The 12,963-nt window shown below is 31.5% G+C and overlaps 2 protein-coding genes across 3 annotated transcripts; one reads left to right on the forward strand and one right to left on the reverse strand.

The window, feature by feature from the left end:
* The first annotated feature begins 838 nt into the window (after positions 1-838).
* Positions 839-11,364, forward strand: LOC105450124 (lysine-specific histone demethylase 1 homolog 3-like). Its single transcript, XM_011689808.1, is given in 12 exon segments — positions 839-1,755; positions 1,904-2,171; positions 5,341-5,554; positions 5,825-6,058; positions 6,137-6,268; positions 6,395-6,594; positions 6,676-6,796; positions 7,065-7,171; positions 8,548-8,729; positions 9,521-9,975; positions 10,042-10,788; positions 11,232-11,364. Coding segments are annotated over 12 exon segments (3,075 nt in total). The 5' UTR covers positions 839-1,472; the 3' UTR covers position 11,364.
* Positions 2,467-4,881, reverse strand: LOC105450123. 2 transcript variants are annotated; one of them, XM_011689807.1, is made up of 7 exons: positions 4,571-4,881; positions 4,144-4,387; positions 3,817-4,015; positions 3,551-3,687; positions 3,278-3,460; positions 2,821-2,990; positions 2,467-2,649 (listed from the first exon to the last, which is right to left on the reverse strand). In XM_011689807.1, exons 1-7 carry the CDS (start codon positions 4,582-4,584, stop codon positions 2,523-2,525), a joined length of 1,074 nt encoding a protein of 357 aa, XP_011688109.1. In that variant the 5' UTR covers positions 4,585-4,881; the 3' UTR covers positions 2,467-2,522. The 2 variants fall into 2 exon arrangements, with proteins under 2 accessions (XP_011688109.1, XP_011688108.1); XM_011689806.1 differs by having other exon boundaries at positions 3,802-4,015.
* Positions 11,365-12,963: the final 1,599 nt, after the last annotated feature.

The raw sequence follows: 12,963 nt of genomic DNA on the forward strand, positions 1-12,963 counted from the left end.
CACATAAATACGAAAAATATTTGAAGAGAGAGAATATGTTATAAATAAAATTCTATGAGTATCTTAACATATTTGATGTTCAAATTAAATTGTAAATCGTCTATTTAACACTTTCCTTAATACAATGTAATCTTGTAATCAATGTAATAATCTTTTTATTTAATACTTAAAATAACCTTAATTATTTTAATTAACAAATTTTCGAAAAATTAAAGTAACATTTTATAAATTAGCGATTCATAATCTGAGGCACGAGTAAAGTGAAAAAAATAAATATAATAGTTGTAGGTATTATATACAATTAGATCTTATGATAGACTAATCGCTAGTCCAATAGTTGTATTTAACTGATACTCTACAGTTCAGGAAAATCAAGGAAAACCGGAGTACGCGTGTAACTTATACGTCATCAATCACGTGATCAATTTCGACAGACATGTGCTCTGTTGGTCAATAAGACCTCTGTTGGTCAATAACAGATAAATTATTAAAAATATTTATTATTAAGCAACATAACTATATTTGTAAAATATTTATAATAGTTTAATATAAAATAATACATTGTAATAATATAGTTTTATACAATTTTATATTTATTGGAACACTACATACAGAATTTTAGGTTTTTTGTGTAGTTTTTCATTGACGTGCATTAAATATTGATATTTCTGTGGGAAATCGACTCAAGATACAACAGAGTAATTTTCTATCTGTAAAATGTAATATCTGTTACAATATCTACTATTACAGAAGATTTCTTCCCATTAATTTTTATCGTTCTCTTTTCCCAAAAGGGATCTAACGATTCTCCTTATCGTAGATAGGTATGTGACTGGTCCGATAAGCGTCTGCTAATGCTCGCTTCACTGCGCATGTAATTGTCAGTTTGGTATGGTCGTCCGTATGTAGTAAACGTGGTAACGTTTGTGAATGTAAGCAAATTGTGGTAATCGTTGAAAACGATGATGTTTGGCAAATCTTTGTTTTTCGAGAATGATTCACTGCATTAATTCACCGTCGCGCTCTCGGCTACTCATCGATATTTGCTCCTCCGCGAAAAAGCAAATGTGTATTTTTGCCCCTTTGCGATTGCATTTTGGCAAGTCTCAACGGAGGATTCGCTTGACATTCTAACCCGAAGTGTTGAATAAAAATTCATTGTAATACGCTTAATATTAAAATAAAATTGATCAGATGTGTGCGAAGTAATAGATAATGATAGGTTACATGAAATACAACTGCCGGGATTAAATTTAATAGACGAAACGCGATGGCGATAAAATTTACTCCAATATCTTATTTACTCCTTTTAACTTTTTTACAACATTATAGAGAGATTAAATTCGAGATTAGCGTATCGTTTCTTGCTTTATAGAATCTTTAAGATTTAAGAAGATTGCAAATCGCCAGTTTGTTTTGCTCGTGTTAAGATAACACTCTGATCTTTCTTAGCCAGCAATTTGGCTAATCCGATGCGTTATCTGCTTGAGCCAATTCAAGCTCACTTAAGATCATTATTCACGTTTATCTCTGACAATACACAGTGACATTCCGTCGACGGTGCAATAAAACTGTTGAGTGCAGTGCAATTGTCAAGAGCTTGCGACATGCCCAAAGACGTAAAAATTGTGATTGTCGGAGCGGGCGCAGCTGGCATTGCTGCTGCCTCGAGGCTGTTGCAGAGAGGAGTGAACGATTTTGTGATACTGGAGGCCAATGATAGGATCGGTGGCCGAATATATACCAAAAACTTTGGTAAATAATAATTCCTCAACTTAATCTTGCCTCAATGAGAATTTTAGCTTTGCATATTATCTTTGATAATGAACTATAAGTTTCTATTTTGAATCCTTAAAACTTTGAATATTTTGGAAAATTTTGATTAAAATTTTTATATTTTCAGGTGAAAATGTGGTAGATCTCGGAGCTCAATGGGTCCATGGACAAATTGGAAACGTGGTGTTCGATCTTGCCTCCAAACATGATCTGCTGAGTTCATTCGACGCTCTCTTCGATCCTAGCAATCATGAATTTGTCACCATTAAGGGTGAAATAATGCCCTGCGAGGAAAGCAGCGAAGCTCTGACGATTTATTATAATATTCTGGATAAAGCAAAGAAGGAAGAATTTAAAGAGGAAAGAGGATCTTTTGGAGATTATTTAATACGAGAGTAAGTACATTTGTTCGTGTTCAGGATTAAGAATATATATTAATTAATTGTAATACAAATTAATTAGAAAATAAACAATATGTTTGTTAACAGAAACACATCAGTAGGCTATACAAAGGTCTTACAAAAGTTACATTTTTTAATAGCTGTTCAAATATATCTATCTAAGCTCTATCCAATAGAACTTTTAAGTCCTAAATTTCAAATTTAACTTATTCTTAGATCACAATGCTTTTTATGAAAAAAAAACTCGATACATTATAGATTTGAGAAGGTTTTTAAAAGATATGAGCTATTAAAAGTTGTTCAAAATTTTTATTTTCTAATCGGGAGTCTAAGCACTTATGGTCATCAAATTTTATGGAAGAGAATATTATTCACAAAATTTTCGATATCACTTTCTCGAAACCATGCTTGCAACGTGGGATGCAGATTTGATCGCACAATCGTATAAACATCTTTATCAGGCACGATACATCTGATAACAGAAGCAAAAGCAAGTTAACAAAGGCAGTTGTTCTACATTCTGTATACTTTCATATTACCTAAACAAATATAAGCGATATTCTATCATGAATACCTATCAAAAATCTGCCGTAGATTTGTTATCTACTAATTTCCTATCAAGGATTTATCAATTTATACGTACCTCACACGATTGTTGGAGCATTGATTCCTCATGTATTCGTATCTCAACAAAGAATATATGTACTTCAAGTACTTGGTATCCAAACTGTTATGCATCTGTTCATATGTTTTGACAGGATTATTGATACTTTCGATGTACCTTTTTGTTAATATTGGAATAACATAATCGACCTAAAAATAGATTAATTTATAATTTTAATATTAGTTAAGTTTAAAAGAAAGTATAATGAAATAATTTAGAAAAAGAATAATCAAGTTGTTCAAAAAATTAACTTCAATTTTTCAGAAAGACCTAAAATTTAATTCTCCATAATGGAGATTGAATAAAAGGCTTAAAATCTCTTTTCATAAAAATTGCAATTGTAATAAAATTAGAAGAAATTCCAAGTCCTCATAGGACTGCTTCTCTCCAGCAGGTCAAGAGCTTCGACTATAAAAAAAAAAAGAAATTAATTTACCTGCTTGAAACAATCGTCTATAAATTCTTCAGCTCGACTATAGACTTGTTTCTCTTGCTCTTGCAATATAAGCACGCCGATTCGCGGTTGTTTGGACCTGAATATTTTCATGATGCACTCAGCGGTTGGCAAACCGTCATCAGCGAAAGTCAACATAACTATACAGCCATACTTTTGTTCATGCTGATACGATAAAGGTTAATATTTAAAAAACATTAATTTAAAATCTTGCTTTTTGTTAAGAAATTTTCATGAATATTATGGTTGAGCAACCTTTTTCTGCTGGTCATCTTGTAGTGCGTGCATTGATTCGCTTTCTTTCATTCCCGTGGTTTTGCATTCTACTGTCAAAATGGGACATAGAACTAATGGTGCTCTTGGTATATGTCCAGGCTGAATGATTTCAGATCCTAAATATATAAAACAAATAATGTAATGACATATAATTATTATATTTTTTAAAATATATTTTCTAAATTTATTAACTTGAATATGATTCTATAACGGTAGAAAAAGAAAGTTACTGTTCTTTACTTTACCATCGTGGCTTATGACATTTTGTGACGCAGCATTGACTAGATCATGCACATAATCTTTAATTTGATTTATCACATCGAGTCGTTGCATTTTTTGCAAAGCACTCAAAATTTTGTCCATTGTTGCTTCCGGAGATTGCACGTAAGTTAAAAGAACGTAATATGTTGGATCCTGGAGTCCTTTGAAATCATAATCTATACACTAGGCAATAAAATGACATTATAATATATTATACTTTTATTATTATTATTATTATTATTATAAACGTATGAGTTAGCTTAAATCTGCATACTTATTACAAGTGTCATATATATGTCTAGTAATCTCACGCGTATTTGCTCCATCGTCAAGCCCATGTGTGCTCCAAATTCTTGCCATCCATCGTAGATCTTCCCTGTTGCTGTAGAGCTCAGCAACAAGCACAGTTTCTGTAGCGTAGCTTTGCCAATATGCTCGAACAAATACGCAGCGTGAATGCGCGATGCTTCTTTCTGGATATTCACAATGGTCATATCTAAGTTTGGTGGTCCGTTCACTTCGTTCCTCAGCTCCTCCAGCTCCGGATCTATTTTCCTAGAATTGGCGTCTTCCATTGAACATTTTCCTCAAGATGACACTCCCAATTGCGCGTATTCAGTAATTAAAAATTCTAAATTTGTAAGAACTTAACTTCCATTGTCCTTTATGATAATAAATTCACTTGTATGATTATAAAATTAATACTAACATATAATAGAGATTTAGATATATTGTTACCTTTTTGCAAACATTTTACTGTCTCTCGCTTAATTAACAGTAAAAGTTTTTGTCGAAAGTAATCAGTGGGATTTGATTGCATTACTGCTGTGGTTGCTCCTGCAATGATTTATGGAGACTATATGTACATATATAATACATTTCCATGATTAAAATATTTTAAAGATCTATATAAAAAAATATAGATCTCAAGTTAAACAACTTAGTCTATTAGAGTCTAAATATCACTATTAGAGGCTATGCTTTCCTCATATGTGACTGAATGATTGCAACAAGCTGCTGGAGTCAGCAGTTAGACGTCAGTTAGTGCATCCCCACCACAATTTGGTACAAGGTTGATGATTCATCACCTTGCCATCTACCCGCCTAAAATTTGAAACAGACAAAATATGAACTATAAAAACTCTTGCCTTTTTTCAACATAATTTGCCAATAATTTAATAAATTTTCCAAATAATCTTTTTTTGGATACTCACATATAAGCACACTGCATATAATAAAACACAAAATTAATATATGTTACTTAATAGAGTGATACTTCATAAAATATTATAACAATCGAGAGAATGAATGGTAGTTAAAGATAGATAAAAAAGATAGATAGAAAAGATAGATAAAAAAATTTATAATTTATTTAATTATTTTATACATTTATTTAATATTTAGGATAAAATATTGTATAAAGATATAAACCAAATTATTAATGTTATAATAGTTGTATATTATGATTAATGTAATAAATTAATTTAATTATTATATTAATGTTCTAGATATTATAAAAAATTTGACGAAAAACCTTTCACGACTCGTACTCGAGTTGCTGAATATCTATCTTGGATAGAAAAGATGGAAAACTCTATACAATGCAGCGACACATGGTTCGATGTGTCTGCAAAGCGTTTGACAGAATATTGGGAATGCGAAGGAGATACTTTGATGAATTGGAAGGAGCGTGGTTATAAAACGATTTTTGATCTGTTATTGGTAAGAAATTATACAATACTTTATGATCGGAAATCGCGTTGCACAAAAAGTAACGTTTTACGAAACGCTGAAGATGTCAATGAAATTTTAAATATATTCTATCAACGAAAAAATTAGCAATCACTATTTGAAAATGAAATTAATGTTCAAGTGTATAATAAATTTTTGATGCATTTTTAATAACTTTTATTTTTAATAAAATAATATATGATCAATAAATATCTTGTTTATTATTTTTTCCTAATCACGTATATGTAATTATTTTCCCAGCAAAAGATTCCAAATGCAGAGGAATGTTTGCCAGTGATGGAAAAGATAGAGTTCGGTAAAGTTGTGGCAACTATCAATTATAGTTCAGGCGAGAATGTGACGGTGATTACCAGAGATGGTTGCGAGTACTCGGCATTGCATGTTATATTTACTGGGTCTCTAGGTGTTTTAAAGGAGAAACATGCCTCGATATTCGTGCCACCTTTGTCGCAGAAGAAACAACACGCGATAGAGGTTTTATTAATAATATAATACTGTAAAATAAAACATGACATTATTTTACAATTAATATTAACATCATTATATTATCAGGGATTAAATATTGGAACGGCGAACAAAGTTTTCCTCGAATTTCCGTACAGATGGTGGCCAGAGGGTAAAGCCAGCTTTGATTTTATTTGGTCGAAAGAAGATGAGAAGGAATTTTTGCAAACCTATGGTCAAGTAAGCAAACATTTGTATATAATTTTACCCAAGTTTAGAGATTATAGCGAACAATAATTTATTATTGAAAATCAATTTCGACGATTTTTTTGTCTTTTAATCAATCTCGTCAAATATTTGTTTTAGAATAGCGAGTGGCTCTGCGATGTGTTCTCGTTTTTCACTGTGGCTTATCAGCCGAATCTTTTATGTGCTTGGATAGCTGGCAGAAACGCGAGACATATAGAAACCTTATCAGATGCTGATGTATTTGACGGATTGTATTTATTATTACAAAAATCATTGGAAAATCGTTGTAATGTTGTGAAGCCAACAAAAATGTTAAGGTAATTTTCCATTGGAAATAATTGAAAAAAAAAAAAACAATTAGATTATAAAATTTAAAATTTCTTTTTTAAAACTTTTAGGTCTAAATGGTATACCAATGAACATTTTCGAGGCTCGTATAGTTTTCAAAGCATGCTTTCCGAGCAGATGGATGTAAAACCGAGAGATCTAGCCGAACCAATTATGACTGGAAACAAACCTGTACGTAATCCCAAAATAAAATTATTATAATATTTTTAATTATTATGCAAATTATTGTTTGAAATATATAATTAATCTAATAATCTTCTCATCGTTTATTTCATGTTAGTTTCTTATTTTGATAATAATATCCAAGATGTGCTCGTTTCTTTTTAGCTTTTTAGTTTGTATACATATGTATTTCTATCTTATGTACGTTTTTTTATCTGTAGAATCGTATTATAAAAGAAAGACTATTACAAATATTAATGAAACGAATCATAATTAGGTAATTCTTTTTGCTGGAGAAGCTACACATGATCATTATTATTCCACTGTGCATGGCGCCGTAGAAACTGGTTTCCGTGAAGCGAATAGATTAATCGATTTTGAAAGGTAAGATAATATCAATTGAAATTCATTTGCAGCTTGGTATCAAAAGCAATGAACACAGCATCATAATACAACTACAATAATGCTCAAATACATTTTGATCATTTTATTTAATGGAAGACGCTTCAAAAAATTACAAAAGATTGAGTCTTTAAATATTTTTTCTCGAAAAAAATATTTTATCTTTTTTTTTTATTGAAACTTATGTTTTTCAAATTATAAATTTTCAATTTTTTCCAGTTTAATAAAATTGAATGAAAAAAAGGGAGTGATCTGTTAAGTAAAATTTAATTTATAAAGATGTACAATCTTGTGTAATGCACAATGTATTATATGTAAATTAATAATTTTTATCTACTTATATTTGCTGTTATTGCACAATTTCATTTTGCGTTTTATGTTATTATGCTTATCAAACTTTGAGTCGTATATATTTTATTTTGCATGAGACTTAATAGAAGACTTCTCTGCTTATGTGTTGTTACTTTTGAACATATCTATTTCAAATCGTGCACAAATAATTTTGCAGTTATATTTATATTGATTGCATGCATTTTTCTTAGGCAATTAAACTCCCATCTCTAACTACATCTTCTGCAACTACAACCTTGTAACGAATGGATTACGGAAAACTAAAAATGTGTTTGCAATTTGCAATGTTCGCAACAGGCGAATATTTTTAAGATATGAGCGACTACAGGGTACTTGTTTGTAAGATTTAAGCATTTGTATAAAAATACATTGTATATTATGATAAATTGTAAATTTTATGTAATATTTGGGAAATTTTATTGAAATATATGTCACAACATTAACGGAGAAATAATATTCGTATTTGTAAGAATTTATTTATTGTATTTATTATTTATATGTAGTTATTATTCTCGTGTTTCCTGTGTTGTAGGCCATTACTGCATTGAGAATATCTTTAAATAAATTGTGCAATTTATTTATATGTAGCTCTTATAAAATAGAATTATGACTTAGAATAAACTTACAGAAAATCAGCAAACAATATATGTGTATGTGTACATGTATGTTAATGATTGCGTTTAACAGAAGAATCAGTATTGTAACTGTTATAAGATTCTGTATTGTTGATCCACAATAAGGATTTTGCTTCACATCTTAAGATATTGACCAATTATAACTGATTATTCTCCTCATATTAGACTACGATTGGTCTATTTCTTACTTCTTAGGGTTTAAAATTCTCATTGTAGACCGATACCTCATATGATTTGTTTTTGCCCTTAGTGCCTCACGGATTTAAATATAAACAAATCGTATTAAAGTATCTTGAACAACAGTTTTAAAGCTTCTTCTGCTTAACGCAGCCTATGTGAGATATATTAGACTAATTATTTTGCATGACATAGAACGTGCAATCGCTTAGATCAACTGATAGACAACTTCGACAAAGCGTTGCGGATAGAGATTGACACGAGCGCGAGAAGAATGGAAAGGACGAAGGTCGTGATAGTAGGCGCAGGAATTGCAGGATTGGCGGCAGCGAAAACTTTGGAGGATGCCGGATTCACGGATTATCTTCTTCTCGAGGGTACGCACATGATATCTTAAGAATTTATTTAATCATTCATTCGATTTGATTCGTTTAACAAATCTTTAAGATAATCTATAATATAAATAAATAGTAGAACGAAAGCTTACGAGTATATTCGTATTATTAATTAAGTATTAATTTCGTATAATGATGACTGTTAATTTGTCTCTTCAATGCGTTTGACATTGACAATTTAATAACAATATTGTCTTATTAAACATTCTTTTTCGACCTCTTAACGTCGGTCATCATCAGTGTTTTAAATAATGTCGTTACGCAAATTATAAACGTTAAACACTCGCTGCTTATTATATGTCGGTTGACTCCTATAGTAGAATTTCTTGTTCTCCTGTTGTCGTTCGTTGGATGGAAACCGCCAATGCTTTTATAATTTATTGGAATCTTATAATTGTCGCTTTTTTTTACAATGGTCTCATTTTTTGTTTGAGTTTATCAAAAAATTGAAATTATGCTAAGTCATGTTGGTAATGTAAATGTATGATTGTCTGTCACAGCGTCTTTTAATTTCTGTGGTTGAAAACGATATGGTATATTTAATAAGACAATATTATTAATGTCAAACGTATTGAACAGATAAATTAATAGTCACAATTATACGAAATTAATATAATACTTGCAAAACTAATATATATTACTAATATATAACTTGCAAAAATAACTAGCACGGCCCATTAGCCCCCTATCTAATTGAATTTAGCAAAATATATCTGATTGTGATTAAAAAAAAATAAATAAAAATTCCAGGATTATCCTATGTTATTCCACAGCTCAAAACGTAGTTGGAGGAAGAATTCATTCTATTTCATGGGGTAACGGCTGGATAGATTGCGGTGCGCAATTTTTACACGGTGACAAGAGCAGGCTTGCTCAGTATTGTATCAACAACGATTTACTATCGAACATTCAAGGTACGGACGGCGATGGAATTTTCTTACGTGATGATGGAACGGTAATGAGCGAAAGCTTGGTTCGCGAAGTCGACGACCTCGTGCGAACCGTCTCGGACGAACTCTGCGAATCTCAAAAACCTCTGAAGAGACTGGAGAATATTGGTTCAGTCATGAGAAGTAGATTTGAGGATCATTTACACGAGAGAAACGATTCACCGACGGAGAGGATGATGAAGGAGGAAATTTTCGATTGGAACATGCGGTTTCTTCTGGTGGATAACTGCTGCCACTCGTTAGACGATTTATCGGCGATTCTTTGGGGAAAATTTAAGGTAAACTGAATTTTAAAGAAATGTTACAAAAATAAGCACTGCGTATAACAAAAACAATTTCCACAGTATGTCGGCGGTCCGGAACATTTGCTCTTCAAGTCTGGCTACAGTTCTTTGACGAATCATCTCGTTGGCAGTCTGGATAAGCGAAAGGTGCGTTTGTCCACCCCCGTGGAGGCCATTCACTGGAAAGACTCCGTCAAATCTCCGGACGATTCTCCGATTACCGTGAAAACTTTCGAGGGTACTCAAATCATCGCCGATGCGGTTATCGTCACTTGCTCGCTCGGCTATTTGAAGGATAATCATCGGAAGATGTTCCAGCCGCAGTTACCGAGTCGTCTGAGTGTCGCTATTGAGAATCTTGGTTTCGGAACGATAAACAAAATTTTCCTGGACTTCGGCGAACCTTGGTGGCAAAGGGGCGTGAATGGTTTTCAATTACTCTGGCGCAGGGACACCGATCACCAGTCCTTGCCGGAATGGACCAAGGATCTCACAGGATTCGACGTTCTGCCGATTCATCCGGCCACTCTTATAGTGTGGGTCGGTGGGCGAGGGGCATGCATCATCGAGGAAATGTCGGAGGAGACGATCGCGCAAGATTGTATGAATTTGTTGACGCGATACGTGCGATATCGCAATATTCCGCCGGTGAAAAAATGCGTCCGAACTAAGTGGAACGGGAATAAGTACGTGAGAGGCGGTTACAGTCACATCACGAAGAGCTGCGAGGAAGATGACATATCGCCTAGAACGTTGGCCGAACCAGTCTGGGCGACAATATGGCAAAATGACAAGAAGAGGAAAAAAGTGAGATAATCGTACAATGCATTTTATTTAGCATTTTTTAAATATTAAATTTAAGATTTTATAATTCCATTTTTAAGCCTTTTGATATTTTGATTATATAGTTAAGATAATGCAAATTAAGTTATGCAAAAATAGATTTAAGAAATAAATCAAAATTGAGATTGTAAAACGCCTACACGGTACAAAACGAATCTTGGTGCTTCTATATAATATTAGTGTGAATCTTACAATTTTCAGTTCATACGTGGTGAAGCACGCGATTTGCAGCCACGTGGTGTTATATGATTCGAAAATTGTAAGATTTACACTAATATTATATAAAAGCATCAAGATCCGCTTTGTCCTGTGTAGGCGTTTTATGATCTCAATTGTTTGTTAAATTTCATAGTCTTTCTTGATATTTAAATTAAAATTGATTGTAAAATTGAATTTTGGAAATATAGCAGAATCTACCAATCATACTATTCGCCGGTGAAGCTACGCATGACGAGTTCTACTCGACGACACACGGAGCTTACGAGACAGGAATCCATCAAGCTGAAGTATTTTTGCAACATTACACAACTATCAAATAAATATATATATGTTGATATGTAAATATATATATATATAATATAGTGCAATAAAAATTTTTGAATATTCGCATAATGAGGCATTTTTCTGCTTATCACAAAGCCGATTAATAATAAACCTTTCGTTTATTTTATGTATGTGTTTATATTTTCTGTAAAAATAATTAATATAGTTTATTAAATGTCAATTAATTTGCAATTTATTTATTATTAGATAACTTTTATTTCTTTTATTATTACTTGTAGTTCTTCGCACAACTCAGTCTGTACTTTTACGTATTTTTACGTTTTATTGTACAAGTGTGATATTTTTTTATATTTCTGGTTGATCATATCGAATCGACTTTTTTTATTCTTATCTTATCTATTTTTGCGAAATACACTAACTGTTATTCGCTTGCGTCAGAATTAAAGATACTGATTCTATAATTGATCAATCAAATGTTGATCAAAAGCAAATATTATAGTGCTTACTTAGCACATTTATTTTTACAAATAAATTATTTCAAGTGTCAGACGCCGATTTATTTTATACTTTGAATTTTGATTCGATAACAAAAGATGATTTTTCATGTTAAAATTAATTGCTCAATATTAATTGTTGCGCTTATACATGACATTTTATTTTTATAATAAAATAAAATACTTCAGAAATAACGCATTTCTCTCAAAAATGTTTCAAACAAAAGTTGCTTGGTTTCGAAGAACATGTAAAATAGTGATCTTCATTAGAATAAAGCAACAGAGTAAAAAAGAAATTGATTTAAAAAAATTATATAATATATATTATTTGAAAAATTTAGTTAACGTTAATAAGATCTTTGTTAATAAGAAACTTCTAGATTAAATGAATCACTATTTTACATGTTCTTCGAAACCAAGCAACTTTTGTTTGAAACATTTTTGAGAGAAATGCGTTATTTCTGAAGTATTTTACTCCATTATTATAAATATAAGATATTGTGTATAAGCGCTATAGTTAATATTGAGCAATTAGTTTTTGCATGAAAAATCATCTTTTGGTATCTTGAATCAAAATCTAAAGTATAAAATAAATCGGCGGCTGACATTTGAAACAGTTTACTTGTTAGCAAATGTCAGAGGTCAGAGATCGTGCACGATTGTAAAATCTAAATGTATATGTATAAATCAATCGAATTAAAAAATCTTACAACAGTTGCAAAGCTGCTTCTTCTGAACATAGTCTATAATGAGATATATTAGACTAATTAAATTAATTACTTTGCATGGTGCAGAACATGCAATCGCTTAGATCAACTGATTGACAACTTGGATAAAGCGTATATTTTTACTCAAAATATTGCGTTTTCAATATACACTAGCATTACAGACGCGCGCTTTGCGCGCGCTATTTAATTGCAATTTTACTTTTTATTATAATTGACTGTAATTATACATCATTATTTAACATAATTATACATTATTACTTCAATACAACTATCAAAAGTCAAGGTAATGACAGCCGCTTTGCCGCTTACGAAGTTAGCGCAGCGAGAGAATCAATCAACGTCGCGGAAAAGAAACAATAATCAGCCTCTTCAGCACAATCGAATGGGACTTGCGTAGAAATTATCTCCTGTTT

This window comes from Wasmannia auropunctata, unplaced genomic scaffold (genome assembly GCF_000956235.1).
Source record: "Wasmannia auropunctata unplaced genomic scaffold, wasmannia.A_1.0 LD336069.1, whole genome shotgun sequence".
Classification (NCBI taxonomy): domain Eukaryota; kingdom Metazoa; phylum Arthropoda; class Insecta; order Hymenoptera; family Formicidae; genus Wasmannia; species Wasmannia auropunctata.